Source organism: Mya arenaria, chromosome 7 (genome assembly GCF_026914265.1).
Source record: "Mya arenaria isolate MELC-2E11 chromosome 7, ASM2691426v1".
NCBI classification, from domain to species: Eukaryota; Metazoa; Mollusca; class Bivalvia; order Myida; family Myidae; genus Mya; species Mya arenaria.
Window position 1 is genome coordinate 69,587,591 of NC_069128.1, and position 26,392 is coordinate 69,613,982.

General features: G+C 33.4%; 1 protein-coding gene across 1 annotated transcript; it reads right to left on the minus strand.

Moving 5' to 3' along the window:
- Positions 1 to 14,277: 14,277 nt before the first annotated feature.
- LOC128240778 (uncharacterized) lies at positions 14,278 to 26,156 on the minus strand. Its single transcript, XM_052957652.1, has 12 exons — positions 26,106 to 26,156; positions 25,436 to 25,519; positions 24,851 to 25,170; positions 24,022 to 24,062; positions 23,352 to 23,392; positions 21,871 to 22,292; positions 21,236 to 21,314; positions 20,582 to 21,021; positions 20,269 to 20,341; positions 18,811 to 19,394; positions 15,813 to 16,781; positions 14,278 to 15,378 (listed from the first exon to the last, which is right to left on the minus strand). The coding sequence occupies exons 3-12, from the start codon at positions 24,978 to 24,980 to the stop codon at positions 14,825 to 14,827; spliced, it is 3,333 nt and encodes a 1,110-aa protein (XP_052813612.1). The 5' UTR covers positions 24,981 to 25,170; positions 25,436 to 25,519; positions 26,106 to 26,156; the 3' UTR covers positions 14,278 to 14,824.
- Positions 26,157 to 26,392: the final 236 nt, after the last annotated feature.

Here is a 26,392-nt window from a genome sequence, read left to right on the forward strand (position 1 = left end):
GATCAAATTATCAGGCAAATTGACAAATTAAAATGCTTTTACAACAAGAGAGTAAAACAGATTACTCGATTTCCAAAAAAAAAAAAAAAACAACAACAACAAACAACATTTTGTTTATTAGATGTAAATTACAAACACTTACAAAATGTCTTACTATGATATTGCAAAGCAAGAACGTTCATGGTAAGTTTTTTGAAAATACTATAATGCATGGTTTTTGATACAGCACGGACGCACGCATATTCACGAAACCGCAATTGAGACAATTATATCTCGCTCACCGCACACCAGCTCGACAAAAATCATTCAGGATTAGGTGTTAGAGGGGGCGCACTTTGGAAGCGTAACTAAGAACGTACACCCCTTCCAAAAGTATACGAACAATAATATAGTTTTAATGCATTAATTGCGGCTCTAGGTCGCTCCCGAGGATATATTAAGTTATTTCATTATTGCACACCGGATAGGCATAGCGGGGAATTTAGCCATGCAAAAGGCAATGTATAACTATAAAGAGCATTATTTTTTTTTGTTGCTATAGGAAAAGAATAGCTATATAAGGCAACTTAACAAAGTAGTATATTACTTCTGCTACCATAAGTACATGGGCAAATACTACAACTACAAGGCTATGTTTGACGTTGGACGGGGCGCATCCAGGGAGATATGCGCCCTTTTCATATGAACTCACAAAATTGGCTCTATAGCCTGTACACACGTCATGGGGTGTGTTTGGGAGTCGTCCGTCAAAAATCGAAAAAATGGCTACTGAATTGGTGCAAATTTGGGAGGGGGTGGGTCCTAAATCCGCTAGTGATATTTTTCTTCTTTTCATTATTGAACACGTAAGATCTAGTTTTTGCTGAAAGTTGTGTAGGTTTTTGAAAGACCCTGTATCTTTGAAATATGAATGTCCTTAAAAATTAACGAAAATGTGCGAATTTAAAGAGGCCACAAAATGTATGTAATGAAGATCATTAACTTTACGTACGTTTCTGCATGCAGGTAAGCCAGCCTTAGAATTTAGTTATTCTTAACACAAAATAAGAACTTCAGGAGACTGTAGATAGTGATTTATCGGCTGTAAATAACCGGTTTTGATACTTTCTCTCGTTATAATTTCCACACTCTATATGTTGTATATTGACTCGTATATATTTATTTTATTGATCGATATAACAGTAAAACAAAGTTACATGGTTTGCATTTTATTGATTTTACCTTTTTTACATTGCCATTAAATTAACAGAAAGAAACTTACACCAAGATACAAACGTTTCCAATAATAAACAAAAAATAACATTTACAAATATCGCTGGTATATTTGTTAAACAATATTATTTCTGTATCAATAGTTTGAGAAGAGGGATGAAGAATACATTTCTTAAAATTGTAATAAAAGCTATTAGTTTTCGGCGACAGAAACATCCTGGAATGCAATTAAGTTCTGTGTAACTGTGTTTTAACTGGAGTTTTGTTATACAGTCATAAAATAGCTTTAAAAACATGCTCATACCAACAAGCAATTTAGGAAATGTAATAAATGTAATATCATTGGAACTTAGTAAGATTTAATACAATAACTGCAACATACGTTACAACAACGAAGGGTATTCTGTTGTTTTTAAGAAATTTTCTTCTGAAATCTCAAGCAGCAGTTTTTCTTGTTCTATCAACTGTTTAACTGTCTATACGAGAGTTGTTTAAGCAGTTCAAAGACATCTTTGATAATTCCTTACTTTGATGACGACATGTTTAGTATTGTTTTCACACTCAGAAAAGACATATTCTTTATCACCTAAATGCTAAAATCGAAGCGATTTTCTTGTTAGGTTGACACTAAGTGAAGTTTAGAGATTGTTGTTGTTTTTTTAAATATTTTGCGTCGTCAAAATCATGTATCATTGGATATAATTTCGAGTGCGACACCTAACATTATATCCTAATATTGAGAAGCAAATTATTTTATGGAATATGAGTGTATAAATTAAATTCTTGGAAATGAACAGCACTCTCCGACAAGTATATCTAGTAAGATATAATAAATATACTGAGAAAAGAATCCCCTGTAAATACTATCAAACTTGTTCAGTAGTTGAAAAATTGTAAAGAAAAAAACAACAACAAATAAGGTACTATACACACTGCAAATAAAAACTTTTAAAGAAAACCATGGAAAAGAAGATACTAGTAAACGTACTCAAATTCTTGCAACAAACAACGTGTCATATGAGTAGAATGCCGTTAAATTAATATTATGTAACATTGATAATGCAATTAGAACTTCTTAATTAGTACTAACATATTTATAGAATTATACCGACAAACAAATACTTGTATCAATGCAAACTCACAAACTCGAACGTTTGTCAGTTTTGTTTTGATAATTCTTAGATAATGTAACATTTTAAATATATATTGGTGAACTATTTGCACCGTCACACAACAGAGCGATGGTGCTATGCGTACACTTTATCATTATCAAACCTCTGATGAATGAGAATGGAATTTTTGGAACAAGCTAAAACATATCTTCCTTTCTAGGATATCCTAATTTGCCGAAATCTTAGAACGTTTTGGCTCTCTACAAATCGTTCCAGCTCTAGACGTCCAGTTATTTTTTAACTGTGTTGTTGAAATATTTCAAATACTGCATGAAGCTCCGCGATATGGCTGCTACGTTTGCAGCTTTTAAAACTTATATAAGTCTACGATACGAAATCGAACATAAACTTGCACTTTGACAATATTAAAAGCCGAGAGCAAAACTGGCAAACATTGAAATAAATATTTTACTTCGTAACACTCTTTAGAAAAGCTTTTTTTGTTCGCATCTGTTTTACCTTTCACCACCGTTTTGTATAATTGTAAACGTTTTGTTGAAATACATTTTAAAAGATTCCACTTACAATTTCACCCTAACATTACATAATAATATTTAATGTTTACGTTATATAATATGTTATCTTATAAATTGCATTACAGTAATTTTGTGTAATTAATAATAACAAAAACAAGAAATCGTACTATCAGCCTCTGATGCTTACTTCATTTTTTGTTTTGTAAAACCCAACACAAGAATTTATTTTTTTCCAATCCGGTTCGCACCAACCATAAAAGTGTTCTGTCAATGAGGAAGGTCAAGACAAGGTGCAGACAAAAACGTGTTGAGACTAAAAGCGAAAGTTAGAGTGAATGATTACAAGCGCCAGCGGTGAGGTCTCCTTAAGCGCCCACCAACGATTTTTTGGTCACAAGAAGAAAGTAAATATTTTTTTGGGTTGCGTTTGAACGGCAAGGCACTTGACTGCTCTGTAGTAAGTGATCAACCATCATCTACACATGTAGTCTTGCAATTATATATTTGAGTAATAGACTTGCGTAATAAGAAGTCAACTTTCATTGAATCATTAACACTATCGGCAACGACTTTGTTTACATGTTTAAACATCGCCCAGCGTGGCCGTGGTGAAGTATGTGTTCCCCGGCCGTAAATCATCTAAATATATGTTGGAGTATAGCCATTGGGACTTCTGCATTTATTATTTCCCTTTAAAATTAAATATATTTTTTGTTTTATTTATAAGCGTGATTTTAACATTGATTTATTTTAAGTATATTACTTTTTTAAACATAATTATTAGTTGCAAAATATTGTTTGTAAAGAATTATTTATAACATTGTTATTTTTTACAGTGTGTGTAGTAAGTTTCATTACGTATTATTCATTATATATTGCAATTCGTTATTGGCATTTAAATAGACTTTAGCTTATGGCTCTATCAGGGTCAATACTATCAAAGTATCACGACCAATGTAATTGTACTGTAAGAAATGTGCTCCTAGGCCACGCCAAATTAATAACTTGTTCATTGGATTTTTTCCAAAAAATAATGGGGCGAGCGAGCGAAAAATAATAAAAATATTTGTTTTGCATTTAGCAAAATAGTGGAGCGAGCGAAAAGCAAATAAATATATAGCCATTTAACTCACTTTTGCTCACATTTTTTTTCACTTATTAACTAAACAATGATATCGTAAACAGTACAAGGATAACATCCAGTGAAAGAATGATAACACTTAAAAATAATCCTATACAAATATTAGTTTTGCGATCAAACAAATGCTATTTGAGATCAAGCAAATGTATATCTTTAAACTATTTAATAAATGAAAGAACTAAAAAAAAAGGTTTCCAGTTTTTTTTAAACCTTTTTGAAAAGTTAGTTTTCAAAATACCCTATGCATGGCAAAGTTAAAGCCTGGACACAAGCGCCAATGGTCACAGTCACCTGTTTGCCCAATGGCATATCCAAATCTATTAGGTTTTCCACTTTTCCTTTGGAAAAATTGGTTAAAAATAATTCTCTATTAAAATACATTGTATTCTCTCATGTCATGGAAATGACTAGACAAGGTGACTTGAAAAATAACTCACAAAATGAATATAGGCATTTGCAATCAAATATAAACTAATAAAAGTAATGAATTTCGGGGTTGATGTCATTATCGGGGATATGAACGCAATTGGGCTGGTAAAAGTACGCGTGGAGTCCGAGGCTTCGGACTCCACATACTTAGAGCAGCCCAATTGCGTTCATACCCCGATAATGACACCAAGCCCGCAATTCATTCCTTAAAGGGAAATAGATGGGAAAGAGCGAAGAACTCGCTTGGTTAATATCCTAAGCCTATAAATAGTCAGATTTTTTATTTATAAATACGGGGAAAAAAAGTCCAACAACAACAGAGCGACTTATATAAATTTGTAACTACTAAATTATGCATCTTGATAAGTATGGATTTAGTAGTTGGAACATAAAATATACAAAGACTCGATTTCTTACCAAAGGGATGGGCACAACGAGCCCACGATGCATGATTTTAATTAATGCAACCATACGACCTTTTTTTTCAAATCGTGGGTCATTGGGGGTCGTCGCAAGACAGCCCTTCGAAATTCTAAGCATCGTGGCATGAATACAGTATATATTGTAACTATTGAATAAATACTTTGTTTTTTAGTTCGTATATATTTTTTTATTGAAAACATATATAGTTGACATTATAGACTGCTGCAACGTTTTGTCATGCCATACAGCTCTAAAAAACAATCAAACGAGTGTCTAGTGTCTACGTACGAAGTACATTGTATATCTAGTATTTGATTTTACTCCCATTTGCTTACATCGATATCATCAATCTAATACAAACAGTTAATGCGCATAACATTTTTGATTAGTAGATTTATTTTTTAAACTTCAAATGATTTATTGAATTATGGAGAGTCAGCGGACTTGCCTCTAAAGTGACATCATGACAAATGATGGATGAGGCAGACATGCTTTTGGAAGACTAGCTGATACCTTTGAATCGACTTATTAATTGGTTGAGCTTTATCACATATATTCACTGAAAGTAAGATCTTTTCGACTGATTTCCTTTCATGCACGTTTCTTTTTACCGTCAGTTAATTTTCTAAATATGTACAATATAGAAGTTGTTGTGCCTTTTATTACTTCCCTTTAAAATTAAAAGATGTATTTTTATTATTTTATAATGAAACGCACAGCAAGGGACTTTATATAATGCAGATTTTAACATTTTTACAAATATTTTCTTTAAATAATGTTATAAAGTATGGTTATATTGTTTACCTTAGCCCAGTTTTGAGGATAATGTGTACTAAGTTTCACTACGCAATGACCACTCTAGAATTTCGGTTTGGTTAGACGATATTTGAAATTGATTCTTTAAGGGTCAATGAACAAGTAATTGAATTACACTTGACATTCTATAACTTGATTGACTTGATATGTTTAAAAGGATAATTATGTTACTAAATTCTGGGATGTCTTTCAAATGGCTTTTTTTCTGGTCAAGAACTAGTCCATATAAACAGCCGCTTCAGAGTCTTTGATAATTTTTGTGTTGGCGACTCTACGCGTCCATACCCCACTTGTTGTTTTCCTAGCCAAGATCCCAGCGCTAAGTATATTTAGCGCAAAGATAACGCGCACCTGTTCCGGTTAACCTCCACTAATAAAATGCGCATTTGAAATTAGGTAATCATCTTCAGTTAAGGGCATCAATATTTGATAAAAAATGTGAACACAAATAAATAAGGTTTTTTGAAAGCATTAATAAAACAAATACATTTATTTATATATACTAATCAGGAAAACAGTCGAAAAAAAATCAACCATATGAATAATGTATCATGAATATTGATGTCCCAACAGGGGAGGTCACTGCGTAGGATAAATATACTAATAGTGGCTAACCCAATATGGCAGTGAAAAGTTGACAGAAGCCGATCAGCGTCAGTTTATCATGGAAAACTTAAGTTATAAATAAAATGAATTAACCAGTATATCATTTATGTGTCCCTTTTAACAATTCAGTGTTGTTGTAATATAATAGTCTAATATTTTATTTCACACGGGTATAAATAAATCGACTTGTGGCGTTATAGGGAACACAATAAATATCCAAATGTTAAAAAACGTTCCCTTAACGCGCATTATTGTGGCTAGTCAAGAACCAAACTGACTGACCTCATTAAAAGCAATAACTGTACAATATCTCTACATCATTTGGACATTCTTTCTGTGATGTTCTGATGGGGGAGTCTGAATAGTTACTGAACGAAATAAAAAATATATTATAATTACAGTGAGGTTGAACAATTTATACATGGGTATTATGAAAAAACACACACAAAAAGTACAACACCAAAGCCAAAAACTTTAGTTTTTGAGGTTCCAAAATGGGCCGAATTTGTATGGAAAATAGTTTGGAAAGTTATTGCATGGAAGTTTATTAAGTGAGGTTTAACTAATCTCATTTAGTGACACACCATTAGAGTCGAAGTTAATGACATTTTTGGCCTGCCTTTGTTTCTCTTTTAAACGATTTCTATTCATTTTCTAAGATGAAAAATACAGTCTACGTATAACATTTACTTTCTCAATGCTTGTTATTTGACCTAATAAAGGATAACATAAAATTGTTAGTTATAAATTATATATAGCGTGGTGATTGGCCATGTTTCATCGCATTATTCAAATACACTACGCCTCGACCACTCTTGTAAATACCTTTTTTTAAATCTCACTCTACATTGAATGTTCTGGATGGTCATACTTGTACCATAAGTGTTTCTGAATCGGATAAAGCAACTATGCCTGACTTCAATTTTTGTACTATTTTTGCATTTATTTTGCCTTCGACGGAAGAAGCTATGACAGTCTTTAGTGATATTTCTGAAGATTATGACCGTGTTTGGGACAAAAGTCTTCTTTTTAAACTACGGCAAAGTGGCATTTCAGGAGCATAACTTGCTTATATTACTGGTCATCTTAGCGAAAGAAAACAACGTGTTGTTCTTTCTGGTACTAAATCAGACATATATCTGTAACAGCTGGAGCCTGGTCAGCTTTTTCTAGTTTATATACATGTATAAACGACGTTGTGCAGGAAATTAGGTCTCCTATTCGCCTTTTGCAAATAACACAGCTTTATACATTATTGTCGATGGCCCTATTGCTGCAGCGAACCAATTAATGACGACTTGGCAAAGATTCATACCTGGGCAGAACGCCGGCTAAGTCCTTTAAAGCCAGAAAAAAACGAGACACATCTTTTCTCCACAAAGATGAACATACCATTACATCCACCTGTTTCCATGAATAAAAACACAGATCAAGGAAGTTACCTCACATACACCTATGGGTGTCACACTTTTATGTTCCTGCTCCTGGTATTATATTTTATACAACCTTTATCAGACTCTTAGTCGTGTACACTGAAGTTGCCTTGGATAATATCTTGCAATCGGAAGAAAAAAAACCTGAGACAATTCAAGACGAGGCCGTTATCATTATTCTTGGTGGAACACGTCTTGTGTCCTTAAACAATCTTTACATCAAATCTGCCCTAAAACCCCTAAAAGACAGAAGACAAAAACATAAGCTCACCCTATTTTACAGAATGTTTTATCCAATGTATCCGTCCTACTTGTCATCCATGATACCCTTCTTTGTTGAAGATACAACCACTTATCACTTACCACTTCGTTACTCGGGAAATATCCGCAACATCCCATGCAGATCTCAGCTGCCGTCCAACTCTTTTCTTCCTTTTACTATATCTTCGTGGAATGCCCTTCGTGGCGAATCTCGATTAGCCCCATCCCTTACAGCTTTCAAACGCTATCTGAACAGAACCACCAAAACTGTTCCTCAGTTTTATTACGATGGAGATCGGAAGTCGAGTGTGCACCACGCAAGGCTACACATGCACTACAGCTCTCTTTACGAGCAAGGCGGAACCTAACAATCCTTGATAAACATACCTAGTTTATATATATATATATATAGAATGTATGCACTGTGCTGTTTGTGGAGATTTGTGCTGTTCTTCCAGGTTTCTTGTTTGTGATTTTATGTTCTATGTCTTTGGCGTTTGCCCGGTGCCATTATACCGGGTTTATGTTTAAACCTTTTGCTACTGAGCTTGTTTCTGTAGCTTTTCGCATAAATAATAATAATAATAATAATACTTATAAACTAAAAATAATGTAGATAGTCGTTGCCAAAGCGGGGAAATTGAAGACACAACCCACGTTTTCTTTCTCTGCCCACTTTACCGAGATTCAAAAGCAAGCCTACTTGACAAATGACATTCCTTGTGTCAGATCACACTTCATCTCCTTCTCCACGGCTCGAAAGAGGCTAATGACAAATCGAACTCGACTATCTTCAAATTTGTCCAAACGTTCATCAAATTACCAACAGATTTAAAATCATCATCAACATAGTTTGAACAGACCTGACATCTACGATCTACTTTTTAACACGCCATTTTTCTACCTTCGCAATCACTCGTACTCTTCTACTTACTTATTCATACCTGCTTCACGTTCTCTGTTATTTACTCATATAAATTACTCATTACAGGTCACAATACGATTCATAATAATTAACATTATACCATATTGTAACTACTAAGCACTTCAATACTCATAGTTTACACCAATCATTTTTTAACATTTAAAATGCAGCTTTTGTTTTCTTTATCTTGTATTGTTAATCTTTATGAATAAACCAACCAATATAGCGCGATTTATGAATTTTCAAAAGAGCGGCCGAGCGTTCATACTGCATGAACGCACGAACAAAAAAAGAATCAATCCGTAAATGAATATGCGTTACGGATTTAGGCAACACATCGGATATTCATAGTGTAGGTTAAAATTGCAAAACATTCCGTTTAATAGTGTGGGATTTATACAGATTTATCTTTTTTGTAATGCAATTTGTGCTTCTTTTCTCTGCATGAGTGTTAGAAATTGAAATAGGAATTGAATGCTGGCGTTACACTTCGGTATTTCATCATTTCAAGCATTCCATGTCTTTTTTAAACATTAAATCAACTACTACAACTATTATGAAATTGATCGCATAAAATCATAAGTAGATCAATTTTGATGAATAATGGTATCAAAAAGGTATACAAAATTTCGAGAATAACTTCGTATAACATAATAAATATACTGACTTAAGACGAAACTACTTAAGACCATATTATTGCCACTGGCCGATTCTACAAAAAATGAAAACATTATGAATACTACGTCAAGAAAAACAAAAGAAAATATGCAACTAATCGACATGTACAAAACCAGTGTCAGATTGTTAAAGTCGATTCTATCTGTAGAAGAAAGTGAGAGTCGATCAAGTATGCAGTTTGTATACAGATAAGTCAATCAATGAAAATTCAAAATATTTCAGATCTATTCCCGCATGAAAAATATTCATGACTGTTATGCTTTTTACTCGAATACTATAATTTTACATTGATTCACTTCTATATAATGTTACTTTTAAATGTTCGCATTTTAATTCATTGCTTCGATGAAAATGGTTAAATGTTCATTGTTTGTATTTTTGTTTGTATATGCTATTGGTATGTACGTACCTGAACGCGTTATTAAAATAAATGGTAAATGAATATATGTCATGGTGAACTATATGTGACCTCGGTCTATGCTTCTTGGCCTCTTGTAAGCTTGTTGTCCTGAGATTATCATGAACCAATCTGGTATTAATCGTCTTAAAATGCATGGCCTCCTTGTGTTTCCCGATAATAATAATATATAACCCTGTGTCAGAAGAAAAGTGATTAAAAGGGTATTTTATTCAATGGAATATTATTTCATGCACGTTAAAAATGTGTTGCTGTTGATTTAAAGTGGTTTTTCTCAAAACTAAAAAAAAATAAAAAAATGGATTCCAAAGCACCGTCAAAGATTAAATTCAAACCAAACCAAAACTGAAACCTTCAAAAGATGGGAACAAACATTCAACTTGTTTATGTTTGCTTTCCGACTGGACACTCACATCCACAAAAGTCCAAGTCGCTGTTCTTCTTATATGCCTAGGAGAGGAAGGAGTTGAAATCTTCAATACTTTCATATATGAAGAAAGTAACGAAAATTAAAAAAAATGTTGTGAAGGTTCTGTGCCACAACGAATAAAATACCTGAATTTAGATAAATGTTGGTCAATTTAACAAAATGTAAGAAAAGATGAGTTCGTTACAGAATTGAAAACAAAGGCAAAGCAATTGTGTGTTTGGCGACCAGAAAAAAATACACACTAACATCAAAATGATCAGTCACAGGTTGATTTATTTATATATATATTTACTTTTAGCTCGTATTAAGATAGGTATATGTAAAGCTCCACTAGTTTCTATACGAAATCCATCAATATGTGAAATATTGACAAAATGTAAGAGGTTGTGTTGTGTCCCTTATCTATTGTAGCACTCCAATGAAATATGTACATGTAATATTAATCATGATTAGTTTTCACATAATAATTATAGATTATACGATCCATTGTAATGCAAATGTATCTTCTGTTCAGCATTGATTAAACACGGTTATGCTAACCACGTGACAAGGTATATTTGTTGTTTGTGTGAACGACCCCAACCTGCAATCTCAGTATATTATGTTTTCGCATAAGTCTTCTTTATACTAAGTTACATCATCTCATTTTTTTGAAAATAACTTAGGTATTAAATATTACTGATGCTATTGTTATCACCGTTGACCCTTTTTAGTATCAGCGACCTTGACCTCGCAATTCCTAAACACAATTCCAAAGAAGGTCATCACATAAGCTTCCGACGCAAGGCAACACATTTGTGTACTGGAAACCATTCTTCCTTTTTTAATGACAGAGTCCTTGACCACGACCCCATCAATTAAAAGAGCAATCGCTATCTACCACATAATATTTATGCACTACACGTTTCATTCTTATATGTGAATTATATGTAATTGAGGTGAAACCATTTGATTATGTGTATTAACCTTGATCCGACTGCCCCAAAATACATTGTCAATGTACGTCTTTCCTTGAGCTTTCTTTATGTCAAATTTCAATACTCTAAAATTTTCGTCATTCAATTTTTTGTTCAAAACACTTTTAATGTTATTATCAGCAAACAATCTCAAACTACGTCTTGATTTAGCCTACCTACACACCAAGTTTCATCACTTTATATCAATTATGTCTTAAGTTATATAGCAGAAACCGTTTTTCTATGCAAAGTGACAGCGACTTAAACTTGACCCTACTGACTCCAAAATCAATCTCGATGAACGTCTAAATAATCATACGCAATCAATTCATTATAACACGTCAATTATAACCAAATGCAATTATACTCATAGAAACAGCAACTTTGACATGAAAGGGTCTAGTCTCCAGATGGTTCCAAAATCAGCAAGTACATTATTTCCTCAAAAAAGCCTACAATTGTCAATACGAGGTAGTATGAAACCGAAATACATCACTTCACATAGTAAAAAAAATAATTGTTCGCCGTCTCAGCTGAGTTTACTCGTTAAAGAATAGCGCATAATGTTTTCCCTGTTTTTTTTTGTCCCTGTAGGTACACAAACCTAGTAAATCTCTTAGTGGAACACAACGACTTAACTGCGAAAGATACATGTGTCGTAAGCGATGTGATACATGAGTAGGTAAAATGTAATGCGTTGTATACAACTATATCAATTTTATCTAAGTTGTCCACAATTTTTTTCTTCTTCCAATCATATGATGCCTAGTCCTTTTATCGCCTTACCCGAAAAAAACATTTCCAAGCAACGTCTGCACATAAGCTTCATACACAAGACATTTAATATGTATAATATGTTTCAACTATACATCAGTGCTAAAGTATTTAGCGCAAACCATCTTTCATATGATTAATAAGAGCGACCTTGTATCCGGTGAACCCAAAAGCAAACACAATGTTTTTATTCACATTGACTTGCGTTCTTTTATTTCTAATCGATGTAAGTTCAAAGTACCAACACATTTTTGTTGTTTAGATAAAGCGACTTTGACCTGGACAGCATCGACATAAAACGCAATCCAAATTTAGCTACTTTTCGAAAAAAGCATCACTTTCACACCAATTATACCTTGACCTTGACCTTACTGACAAAGCAAATAAGGCAACAACAACGCACCTTTTCGCTAAAACTACATACACAAGAAGTGTCATTTATATTCATCAGCTATATCTTACGACATTAAGCCTGTCCGTGTCGCGAACTCCGCCAATATGTTATTAAAACATTTTTATCTTTGTATAAGTGCTCGTTCATGTGGAATATTATCTTAAATAATTAGTTGAATATAAATAACATTGATATTTGTCAACTCAAAATAACGTATAATGATTGTTTTGAACCGTTGAATTTTCCATCATAAGTTGATCTTGTTTTTTTACTGTATATGTTTGCACCGTTAAGGTTTTACAAAACGGCTTACACCGGTGTCATTGCTCTGTTAGCATGTACTTCCATGTTATCCGCAATTCTCGTGCATTTGATGTGTAGTTGGCGGGAAAAATCAGTATATAAATCGTTGCGCCTTTTTGTACCACAGAGATCATTTTATTGGACTTACATTTATCAGTTTATATTGGATTAAAAAGACGTAAAATATAATTGCATTTTTATTAACTATTGTATTTAATACTGAGTGGATAACATTTTGTGTTCTTAAAGAAAAGGAAACACAAGTTAACATAACAAATACTAAATGTGTTTTGAGTGGCAAGTTCGGGGCCTAATTAAATGAAACTTTGCCACAGTCCGTTAAACACTGTAACTCAATATATCGGAGTTTTTCTACACAAATCCTGCTTAACATTTTGCATTTGGAACTTTCAGTATTGTTTATTTAATGTTTTGTCTTTTTCTTATGATCATATAATGTTCGTGATGGTCATTTGCTGCAAGTTTCACAATAAATTTAAATGATATTTAGTTAACATCTAACTAAATTTATTAACGCTCTTATATTCTTTACATGGTGTTATTATAATGTTTATTACATTATTCATACATATTTGAAGAAAAGAACATGAAAAATAAATATGTTCACTACCCAAAATACACATAACAACCATGGATATAGATTATTAATGAATTCAAGTTCTGAAAATCAGATATAGTTCTTTTCTTTTACGTTAAACAAATGACTTAAATGATGCACCGAGTAAAGTATTGATTTTAAAGTTATTTGATTTTGGTGTTTAAAACGAAGTTATATAACCAAACACGAACATGTATTGTTATTTATTGAGGATAATTGTTTTCTACTTGTATGTCACTTGTGAAACAGTGCGAACGAAAAGAATACCGTTTCTGCATTCATTTCGGCGTTCTCGGGACGAGATAGAATCTCACTAAAACGATCAATTTATCTAACTTAATTGTTCTGTTATGAAAATATCACGCAAAATATATTGTAGACATCACACCGTTTTGGAAATGACGTCATTTGTATTTGTCCGAGCTGTGTTAGGGCGGAAATCTCGACTTTCTGTGCAACAACGAAAACTGTCATTATAGTATGCAAATCGAAATAATGAAGTTAAGAACATGTACCTTCTAAAATACATTAATGTAGAAGATGAGACATCAACGCGTTCCTATTTAATCCGCATAAAAGGAGGACAACTTTGTTTTCTTTTTCAGAATTGTATCCCTAGAAACGTAAGGGTGATTGTTTGGTTGAATTTTATGACTAAATTTGAACACATTCAATGATAAAACAATAACTCCAATTAATCATAAAAATCCTTTTATTTAGGCATGCATTTAACTTCGTGAATAGGAAAAAAACATCCCTTTAAAGCATTATACAAATTCATCGAATTATCTAATTAATTAATTGATTATACATTTGTGGAAACGCAAAGACGCTTTGTGTCGATTTTGTACCTGTATATAGGTAATAAACATAATAACAGTATTTAAAACGTCTATGCGTCCTTAAAGTTAAAGGTTAATATATGAAAGTAAAGGTATGAGAGCTGATCGAAACATTTGGCCTTCAGGCACTTTACCAGCTGCCGCATTAGTTTTCGTGCCCGGTATTTTAACCCACGCCACTCTTCTGCAAAATAATTACACAGTCGTTCATTCTATCCAGTATATATATCTGGGTTTGTATATAGGGATATAGTCATTGGCACGTAAAAGAATATACACGGTCTAGAACCAATTTTTACTATTTCTTAACTTTATATTTAAGTGCCTGTATGTCTTATGTATATTCAAGCTACCCTTTTGTTACATTTCTTGAGATAGTAATATTGTTTTGCAGGTTTTAACGAGGTAGTTATTCACTTAACACGTTTCTTATTTATCTTATAGTTATAAGCCGTTTTGTCGGTTTGAAATACAAAGTAGTTCACTAGATGTGTTTCCCATTTATTCTGATAGTGATTAAGTGTTTTGTGGGTTTGACGGACGAAGAAATTCACCAAGCATCGTCCTTATTTCTTCTCTAAGGTTCTCATTAACGGAGTGGATTTCTGCCTTCAGGTTTTGCTCAAGGGTTTGAACGCTCGTGTCAAGTTTCTCTTCAAGTGAAGCTATCTTCATTGCAACGTCTATTGATTGTGTGAAATCTTTCAATTTTGTTACACCCAATGCATCCAAAACGGCTGCTATTGGTGTGACAGCTACATTTCCATTGTCTGTGCCTCCTTCTACCATACCTATGCAAACTAAGTTGGCTTGATAATCCTCACAAAACACTAGTGCACCAGAATCACCATTGTCTGAAAAAATACTTCCGTTGTTTTCAATTTCGTACTGATTTGGCAGAGTAACGGCACATTTCTTGCCACCGAACTCAAATGTTTTAACATGTGTGAAACTATCATTAAATTTCAACCTCCCTTCTGTCATTCCTGTAACACATCCAACCTTGTAACACTTATCATTGATATGGAGTTGTGTCTCGTCTCGGATTTCCCCTGAATTGAAAGTAATTTCTGAAAAAAACACAAAGTATAAATAGAAACTTTATAATTATAATTATTTACTCAAAATAGTCTTATGTTATTTTGAACACAGATAAATTTAGAACATAAAATTTGTCCCGTTAGTGTCACCTTAAGCAATGTCAGGAATATACACTTTTTCTTAAAAAAGAAACCTTTTTTATTTTGTTTATATTAATGAAATAGCTAAGGCAATCCATATGTATTTAACTATCGTATAACATGATTCAAATTCCGATGTTTCAAATGAATAAATCAATAAAATATTTGTTTGGTTTAACGTGAACGAATTTAGAAATGGAATCAATCCCAAAGGGTAATAATCTCATACTCCGTATCAAGTCTCCTATGAAAGTGCACACAACGTGAAACTGGACGTAGAAAAGGCATCCTAATATATTCTAAGAGTTGATAAAAAATATTACCTTGTTCGCAACAAAGTAACCCATGGACAGGAGCTCGGTGCTGAATCTTGAAAAGTGCCACTTCAACACCAACACCAACAGATACATCAGAATGTTGACCCTTTCCTTTATATACAACTTTCATTATTCTTGCGATTTCTTGTAAGTTGTCATTTCCCTGGTGTACACCGTAGGTGCTGTCATAAGAGTTGCATATAACTCCATGTGGATTCCTCTTTAATATATCAAACTCTTGCGGAGTTAGAAGCACGTGCGCTGAAGTAAAACCACAAAGGCCGTAATGGGGATGATCAACAAACCCGCCTAGCGTGCCGTATGCGTTTACGTTTTTCCTATAAATCTGGCACCCCATTTGAACATTAGGAAGTGAAGGGTAATTCTCGTTACCGAACAAACGAAATTCACCAGACCTAATATCAACCGGTATTCCATCGTATTCTTCCTCAAACGGGTCCTCCTTTAATGGAATAAAGCCTTTCATATGCACATACAACACCAAACATGTTTGTCTTCTAAGCTTTGTTTGGCGTTGGTAACTACGTGTTCGTCGAACCGAACTAGCAGTAATGATGCTCAGATATTTGTGTTCATCCATCAGTTTCTGGCCATGTTTCCTAATGCATGCCGATACACGCGTTTGATCTTCCTGAGAAAGACTGCATTTTTCAAATGCTGTTTCCTGTCCCTCCTCACTGTAATTCCAATGCAAGCGTACCCTTAAGGTGTAGTTTCGAAACTGTCTCAAATCCATGTCATACCGTAAAGTAACAACAAACACAACCGCAGCCGGATCGGAACATTCAGCTAGATACGACGGGTAAACATCCATTACCGCGTGTGAAAGTTTTCGTATGTAAGAGCACGCCTCATCACACATTTGCAACACAAGTGAAGAACCTTTTCCTAGTGTTGCACACATGCAGTTAATCGTCTGCTGGTCAGGGTAGTAATAGTGCGTTGCAGCATAGTCTGAAAATAACGTTAGAATAAGCAATCGTTATGCATTCTTATATACTGTTTATTATGCTTTTCTCCTCTTTCGATCGTATACCCGATTTCCCACCTCAGATAAGTAGATCCAAAAATTTAACCAGGCTAGAAATTCTTATCTTGCCCACGGGCGAAGATAAAATGCCCGTATGAAACTCCTTTTAATAGTCACCACATTGTAATTACCTCCCTTGTTGAAGACTGTCGTCATAGAAACCCTGTGATGTGAAAATATTTAGAACGCTAGTTAGCTATTTCTCGCTTCAAATTGTACCATAAACTGTTTTCGCGCACCTTTCAGGAAATAATGCGTCACTCTCTTTAGAACTATTTTAAGACCGATTTGACTATTAACATACATGTAATCGGAATCACTACGGGCATATCCATGACGACCACGAATTACCGCATATCCATACGCAATTATATTTACTAAGCAAATAAGAGTTCCAGCAAAAAATACTTTTTTTTACTTAATTTTGTTTAAATGAGGTGGGAGAAAAAGCATCTACCATAGCCGCTCGTGAACGATAGGTTCATCCCTACCCTCGCGCAGGTAAACCTCGTTTCCGCAAAACACCTTACGCTCGGGTCGGAATGAGCCTATCTAACACTCTCGACCACCGTTATTAGACATATAGTGTATGATTAAAGGACAATTATGTTAGTCGATTGTTTCGTGGTGTTGTATCACTTCTCGTTCCTTGTTGCAGAATCCATATCGGATACAGATTCTTCTACCAGCTACTCTATGGGACAAAACACCACGGAACGACCGACTAACATAATTTTCCTTTTATCATATACCTTCTAGCTATTTCTGTATATCAACAGCAGACTATGTTTACGTTTTAATATCATCGGACACGTAAGCAATAAGACACCAACTATAGTACCAACTATACATGTGCAATGCAACATATGCATGACGTACGAATATTAATAATTCACGCGTCTCTGTGGGACATAATTACTTTCACTATCGCTTAAGCGACGTTTGTTTTTTTATGGCGATCTGTTTTACTGGTTGATAGTGATGTAACAGTTAAGTAGCAGCTGCCGGCGGTGTACATGTATGTTTGCAGTCGGTTTTGCAGTATTCTGCATATTTTAACAAACAATTCTTAAATTAAAGGAATCTATTGCTAAACATTTCTTTACTATATTTAGAATTGCTGTCAAATACAACTGACCAAAACTACTATTTCAACGATTTGTTTATATTGTAAGTAAACCAGGTCATTCTTAAAATAGATCGGAATGGCGGAAATTACCGAACATGTACGATCAAAAAAGTAGTCCCATTCTAGTGTGTAATACGGAAACGATAACTTGCGGTGTTTAATGCGGGATTTTTTGTCCAATCATTTGTATTTTTCAGTAAAAACAACAGTATTTGGACAGAATATTTATAGGTATATAATACATTGAGTTGTCAACATTAATAATTTTCAACAGTCAGGATTGAGAAAAATACAATCTAAAAATGTTCAATAAGGTATTATTTATATCAGACGAAAGAGTTGTGTAAACTCATTATATGTATTGCCTGATTAGGTTGACGTTTGATATGTGTCTAAAGTCATTTGGAAAAATGAATCTTTAACATTCAAAAGAGGTGCTATTCGAAAATAACTATTGTTATATAACATTGCTACTGAAAATAGCCATGCGTAAGTGAGACATATTTGAACACTATATGAAGTTTTATACAACAGCAGTTATTTTCGAAACGTAACTCTTTTGATAGTTAAAGATAATTTCCCAAATACAGTCACCACTATGAGTTCGGTGTAACCCGAGGACAAAGTAGGCTGAGGAATGACTGTGAAACATATTTATTTGTATTTCTATGTCGAAAACTTATTTTTGAAAATGCCTTTAATTTTGGTACCCGGAACAATGAATAGCCAAGTTCAATTTTTGTTGAAAACGTATCATCTTGTCTTAAACATATATATTTCACAACTGTTTTTCAAATGTTTTCAATTAAATACTAACTACTTACACAGTGAACAACATGTTTCCGAAACTAAATCATTGTTTAAGAACGCATTCAATGCTTCCCAAGCCAATATCATGCATCGGTTCAATCTGATTTGCATAATTGGTGTCGATGGCAATAACGCAATCTCAAACGAATGCATCCTATTGACATCATATGTGCGTGAATTGCCATACATCGGACCAGTGAAGACAGTTGTTTTCGATGCTTCACATACAGATGAAAATCGTGTAATGTATCCTCTGTTTCGGTTTCTTACATCAATATGCAGTCCAGATGCAAGGTTGCAAGTCACAAATACATTGTACTCTACACTGTCTTTATAATTCAACTTTGAAATAATTTTTCTCTTTCCAATAACAAGATTCAAAAGGAACAAATGTGGTCCCTCATTCACGTTGAGATCAGTGGCCCAACCAAAATCAGCATTTATTTCTGTAAAGCCCATACGGTTCCATCCCATACGTTGTGCATCAACTTCCTCAAAAGCAGAGCACCCGACAACAACAATTGCTTTTGAGCTATCTTGCTTAATGAAAGCGAAAAAGCTGATGTTCCTTTTCACACTGCGTTCAAAGTGGGATGTCCTTTCGAAAAGAAATTTAATCAGTTTGGCTTTACCATAATATATCAATAAATGCACAGTTCAATCTCGACTCATTAAGCCTTAAACAATTAATAACAAAAGGTTAAAATGACTAATGTATGAATTGTATTAGCATGTGAGTAGTTATGACATATATCACTATAAAAAATAAACCAAAAAGTGTGACAAATGCCCCTGAATATACCAGTCAGCTTTACAGTCACTTGTAAAACAAATAATGGCTGATTTATTTCACTAAACTATCAATTGCGAAATCAATTGTGAAGGTAAGAGCAGCAGATATACCATATTTATTATAGAAACTCTTACAAAGTTAAAACATGTTAAGCCATGTAAGAAAACTTAAGTAATGAGTTTTTAACCATCACTTTTACATTAAATTGTGGTCTTATTCCTGTTAGTACATGCAGTGATCACATACAGCACTTTAAGCCCATAGATAACCATTTTTTTCAGAAACTATCCCAAAGTTTTTACAGTAGTTTCATTAAAAACATTTCATAATTTGAGCAAGTGTTTTGGGTGTAGTAACGTTTTTGTAATAGGACAACGTTTAATTAGTAACGTGCGTATAATTAAATGCGTTTTTAATTCATATAAATAATTTCCCTCATTTGCTATCAGTTTCAATTGCTCATGATGTATATATTTATACCAGAGATACATGTACATACTGATAAAACCAAACTTTCTAGGTTTGGATTGAACAGTCAAATATTATACTATTTTGAGTCTGCATTTTGAAAAATGATCGATATATACGACTTTTGATAACAGGACCCAAAATGTACATGTAATACAAACGTGTAACCATTACTTTATGCTTTCTTCAATGTCATGTAATCAATACTTACGTTGCTTTGTGCGAAGTCCGATCGTTTTTCACTTTGTCAGTCATAGGATATGCATCTTTTCTTACAACTTCACCTAGAAAATATAGCCAGTATCTCTCATTCTAAGCATTTAATTCAACATCTTGTCCAGGATTAATTAATCCGTTTTATTTTAAGTATGTAATGGGTTTGGTTTTGCACTTTGTTCCAATTTTTATTTAAACGTTTCAAGAAAAATAATGAAGAAGATTGAAGACTATTCAGAAATGTTACAAAAATGAATAGCAAAACATATTTGATATATTATATTTATTTGCCACTAAATTGTACTTACACTTCCAAGGCAATACGCCAACGTCACTATTGTTATCTCTTTGAAATTCCATCAAGTGGTCTCGTCTGTCAATGGTCCTTGATGTATGCTGCTCACCTTTGTGAATGGCCACAAAGACTAAATACTGCGTGTTTATTTGCACTTGATAATGAACTTCTTGATAAAATTCAGTAAAGTTTATTTCAGCTGTATACTTTAATTCTTTCTGCATGATAATTTGGAATTCTTCACCCAAACGGGCCATGACGTCAACTCGCCCATGAATACTATACCCATCTCGTCTCATTTGTTCAATACGCCCTGGGGCCATTTGTGATGTACAGCATTCTATGACCACTTCGCTTTTTTGTGTATCATGTATGGAAAAGCACATCAAACTTGCTTTCCTATTTTTCGCTTCACCAGGCCAAAACAATTTGTCACTTGTGCTTTTGTTCCCCCTAAAACATTCATTAGCATAAATGAAATATTAACAAACATAACATATCAAAATATTTTAGCCATACGTGTATTTGAAATAAAAGGAACACTATTTTCATTATAGTTTTGACATTATTTGATCATTAAACAAACATGGTATACCAAAAGCAAACAAGCGTATATACATTGTGTATTTAAATCGTTACGAAATTGAGAATTTAAATGAGAATTTACAATGATTGTCCTGGCGAAATACTTTCACAGTCAACCCTGGGAGAGCTTTCGATGCTCCTTAATATTTTCTGTTCGTTATCTGAAAAAAAAACACATATTAAGTACATTTTTTGAAAAAAAGTCCTTCGGATATAAAAAATACATCCGGATTTTGAAAAATAGTTCAGAAAAAGTGCAGACTGTCTCCAATTAAATCATATCATGTGAACCATGATTTTTAACAATTACCTTTATTAGTTAACAATTATCTGATTATAACCATTGGCCAATCAAATATATCTTAAATTAAAAATAGAACCTCAAAACTAAAAAAGGAATATAACGTCAAACTAACATTAAAACTGATGAAGAAAATTGAAGTATTCGACAATTGGATACAGGCATCAACTACAGGCAAATGAATTGAGCTGCAGCAGATTACTAACACACACAGTACAACGCAGTCACATAAAGACAGTTATCGAACACATCTATTCTAGTAAAACCAGACAAAAGTGCTGCAGTTATACTTATAGTAGAATAGAAAAAAACAATAGAGGGTATAAGGATACGGATAATATATAATTCAGTTGAATGTTTGAGGTTATGCATATGTTTCGGAACTGTTACTCTGTATCCCTTAATTTGGTACGTACTTGTTTCAGAAAGTGAAAAATGACTCTGGTCTTGTTGATTCTGCATCTCGCTTGCAGGAATATCTACTTCAAACATAGTAAGTTCTTGCATGTCTTGCCCTCTATACACTTTCACAAAAGCCGTGAGATCATGTCCGTCTATAGTTTGAAATTCAACATCGTCATGACTGCCATTGAACTGTAAAGGCGCAGTGTGTTCCCGGTTTTGTTTCATCACTATCACGAATGTCTCATCATCTAAATGATCGAAATATTTCCGTTCGTGCTCTAAAAACCCGTCCATTCCTCTTGTTCGGACACGATCGTCTGCCATTGATGGTACGCAACATTCTAGCACGATACATCCTTGCTTGTTTTCATATTTAGAATAGCAAACGAAGCATATCTCTTTTGCAAACGTCCGTTCATCTGGCATTTGATATCTGTGATTGATTAATAATTGTGTATATACCTTTTAAATCTGATATGTATAACACAATTACACTTAGGACAATACTAATGTGTTAGGAAATAGAATTGCATTTTGTGTTACACTTGTCATATTATATCATTTTCGGTGTGATAGTACATTTATTTGTTTGAGGTCCGTCTTTAAATGATAAGGTTTTATGCACGTTTTACTTTGTTCTGTTTCAACACAAACCATCAATGTTGTTTTTGTCTTATTCAGACCTCATCTTAAAATGTTTTACATTTACTTGTTTTTCTTTTAAACAGACATTTTTTTAAAAAGCTATTTAAAAAGTTTCATTTTACCCTCTTTCTTCCGAAGATGTTATTAGATTTCATAATACTTTAACGTTCTTCGTAATTTGTGTTACGAAAATGCGACGTTTTAAGCAGCAAGGGGTTTGACCTCATATTAAATGTCGAAAATGCACTCAGATTGAACCAGACAATCGCATTTGAGGCAACAATAGCGGGGGGGGGGAGGTACAAGTATCGGCGTTTTAATACAACGTTTCCTATTATCCAAAGACATACCAACTCGTTTAGTTGCTATGCAGACGACATTCGCGCCAAATGCCTTTTCTAATTTCGGTATTTGATGTTGTTTCGGATCATAAATTCAATTTTAAATTGTTATTGAGAAGAGTATTGCTCTCCTTGTATCAATGTGTAAAATAAATGACCGAAGTTCCTGCAAAGACGTTATTGAAATTTATGTCTAACTGACTAACTTTGCAATATTTTAAAAGCAAGAAGGTTTGTTTGTTATACATATATTGTTTGTTTTACATTTTGTTCACGTAACAAATCATCTTTCTACAAATCCTTGATTTTTTGTAAAGCGCAGATCTGAAATCTGAACGGTTACTTTATAACATTTATATAATATATTGATGACAAATTGGATATACAACATGTTGAAAGAAGTGTCTACATGTTGGTAATTACTGGTCGTGTATATATCTGTGATGTTAGCCTACGCGCGACTGGCATTCGTTTGACAAGTAAAACTCTACAATTCAGCTACTTACGCGCTTCTTTCTTTTTGATGTCTGTCTACGATACTTGAAACCTGCAGGTAGATAAGTTAAACAACGGATGAATATAATTTAACTACTATGCATATGCGTTTTCTTTACCAAAACATTTGCTTAAATAAAAATGTATATATAACCTTAATGGAATACTTTCGACATAGTATTTGCCTTTAACATACTTTTAATTTAAAACTGAGCTTAATGTTATTAAAATGTTATTCTGTTACAAATCACAGTAACGCAATGTTCATACCGGGTATACATAAAACTACGTGATTTTACAGCATATGTATACAAAATGTTGATAAATATATCCGATATATTTTGACTACATTAAAGTTTATCACGTACAATTATTTTTAAGAGGTATAGTACAATTTCGAATTGTACGGATGAATAATCGTCGAAATACACTTTCAAATGTTTACGTATGACGTTTTAACCACTGGTTACTACATAGTGATCAACAAAGCGCATATGTTTACATTTTTTTTATCTCATGATGCTGTGATAATGTCGGATGTTTATCAAAACGCGGTATCTAACTACCTGTGGCCAGTGTATTTTTGATCTATTCAGAGAGACAATTATGACCACATATGAACCTAGACCGTTGATGTAAAAATCAACATGTAATAAGTCTTATAAAATATGATATTCATACCTCTAGAGTGTCTTTGTACATGTCCAATCCGTGATTTTCCCCTAAAATGGTACAATAAGCAGTTCATGATATTTAGAAGAATCAAATAAAATGAAGAAATTCAACGGAAGCAATTAGGCCTAATAATAATGCAGATTCTGTTTCAAGGTCTAACTGACACACAAAGTCAAAATATAACATTAAGAATTTGTCAATCTTTAAGCAATAACAAGAAATATGAGTCAAAGAACACACGACAGATGAATGATTTTCCAGTTAATAAATTCAACAAAAATAAACCCAATACTCAATGTTTAGTTGTATATCAACATACTTGTTTGTATCATTAATGTGACAGAGTATAATTTAATTACACCTAGTATATACAAAAAACTGCAGTGTTGAAACTCTAAGGGCACTGAAGGGATCGATAAACGGAGAAAGTAGTTAAGACGTATTGTATTACGATTATTCAACCATTGAGGCACCCTGCGACTGAACCTTCGTCGTTCTGCAAATCGACACGATGAGCTGTGTCATATTTTCATCAACAAAAGGAAATGTGGAATGGAAACTGTATGAGGTCTGATGTATCGGCATAATCAATGTAAAATCGATTACTAAGTCATGTGAAAGACATCGTGTAAGGCCTTATCTAATCGCCTAATTTATGGATCCCTTTAGAACATTGCAGTAAAAGAACACTTTTGTTCATCGTTACAAGTCCTCATTAACACACTTTGCAAAGTAGAAGAAGGGACCTATATGAGTGATCAAACTTTGCTTTAATATACATAAAACAAATACACAGTTAAAATACCCCTTTTAATACCAGTTACACGTTACATACGTTTTGTCCTTCGTACTATAGCATTCTTGTTCTTCCTTTGGGGATGATGGCAACAAACATCCTGTCTCTTCGACTTGTAAATAACGTCTTCTTGGTAGCTGCTTTGATCTCTGGCCATTTCAATAAGCATCAAGTGTTGCGATGGTTCAAAAAAAGTTCGATCACGAATAGATTTGAATTGTTGAACAGGATCTTGATTTGTTGTATCTATGTCAAATTGGCTTCTTTCTTTTGATAGTTCCGAATTTAAACAATTTCGATCATATACGTCTTCTTTTTCGAACTTCTTTTCGGATGAAAATATATCAGTTTCCTCGGATCTTAAAACAATCAAATGTTATTAAGAAGGCAAATATAAAACAGGTTAGAAACATACAAGTTACTATGATTTTAACATTCTAAAATAAGCCAGTATCGACTGATGCTGTATGTTGTAAACATTCAACAAAATCAAGCGTATTTCATCACGGATGTTTATATTTGTGAATATAGCTTAAGTACACATATACACTCAAGAGACATGACATTAAGTTTACAACGCTACACAGGCCCAACATTTATTTTTTATATTCATATTTTACTTACGTATATATAGGATCTAAAACATTTTTCCTTGAATGGTATCGAGTGGTAAAATGTTTGTCAATTGTCGTTGCAGTTGGCAATGTCCTATAATGGTAAGCAACATAGGTTAGCACAATGTAGTTAATAAAAAGTTCACATCTTGGTATATCGTATGTCGAAATAAAGTAACTGACTAACGTAAGAGACAAGTCAAACTGTTTGCGCGCTTCCGGTCGTAAAAATGGAAACCCACGGTTAAGTAAATGGGGACCTCTTGATCGCCAAAACAATTGAATCTGTTAATTGTTAGGAAGAACATTTCTAATTGATGACATAGTACCTTCTTCTCGCTGATTGTATTGTTTGATACAACTATAACACAAATGTTGTGTGCATGTATTCGAGACTATATGCAAATGTATTAGCGCGAAATAAATTGTCATTTCAGAGATCATGCATACAATTTCTTTAAAAATCAATAACTATAACTTTTTCGTCTCAATAAAAGGCTGCATGGGTTAACTTACATTGTGTACATCCTTCCGTATCAACTGTAATATCACTTAAGCTTATCACAATACAGAACATGACTTTAAGTTGTTGGTGTTTACTCTTTGGAATTAGACATGCCATTCAAATTAAGTCATGTGGATATGATATGATTACCTTGTATTAAATATAGATTACCTACCTCTCGGTCTCATTCAAATGAATTTGTGATTGAACGTCATCCTCCTTTAGGCTTTTTAATAATTTGATGGCCTCAAGATGACTGAAGAAAAACGAAGACGCTTTATTACATTACCTTATAAGTTTAGGAATAAGAAATATGAAGTGTATGTCTCTTGATGCATGTCACTGTTATATAGATATGAGGAAATTTCTTATATGATATCAACTGTATCAACTGTCTAATATTTTTACTATGCAGATTCTCTACCTTTTGATTCCGTGGTGTTAATAATTTTAAACAAACAA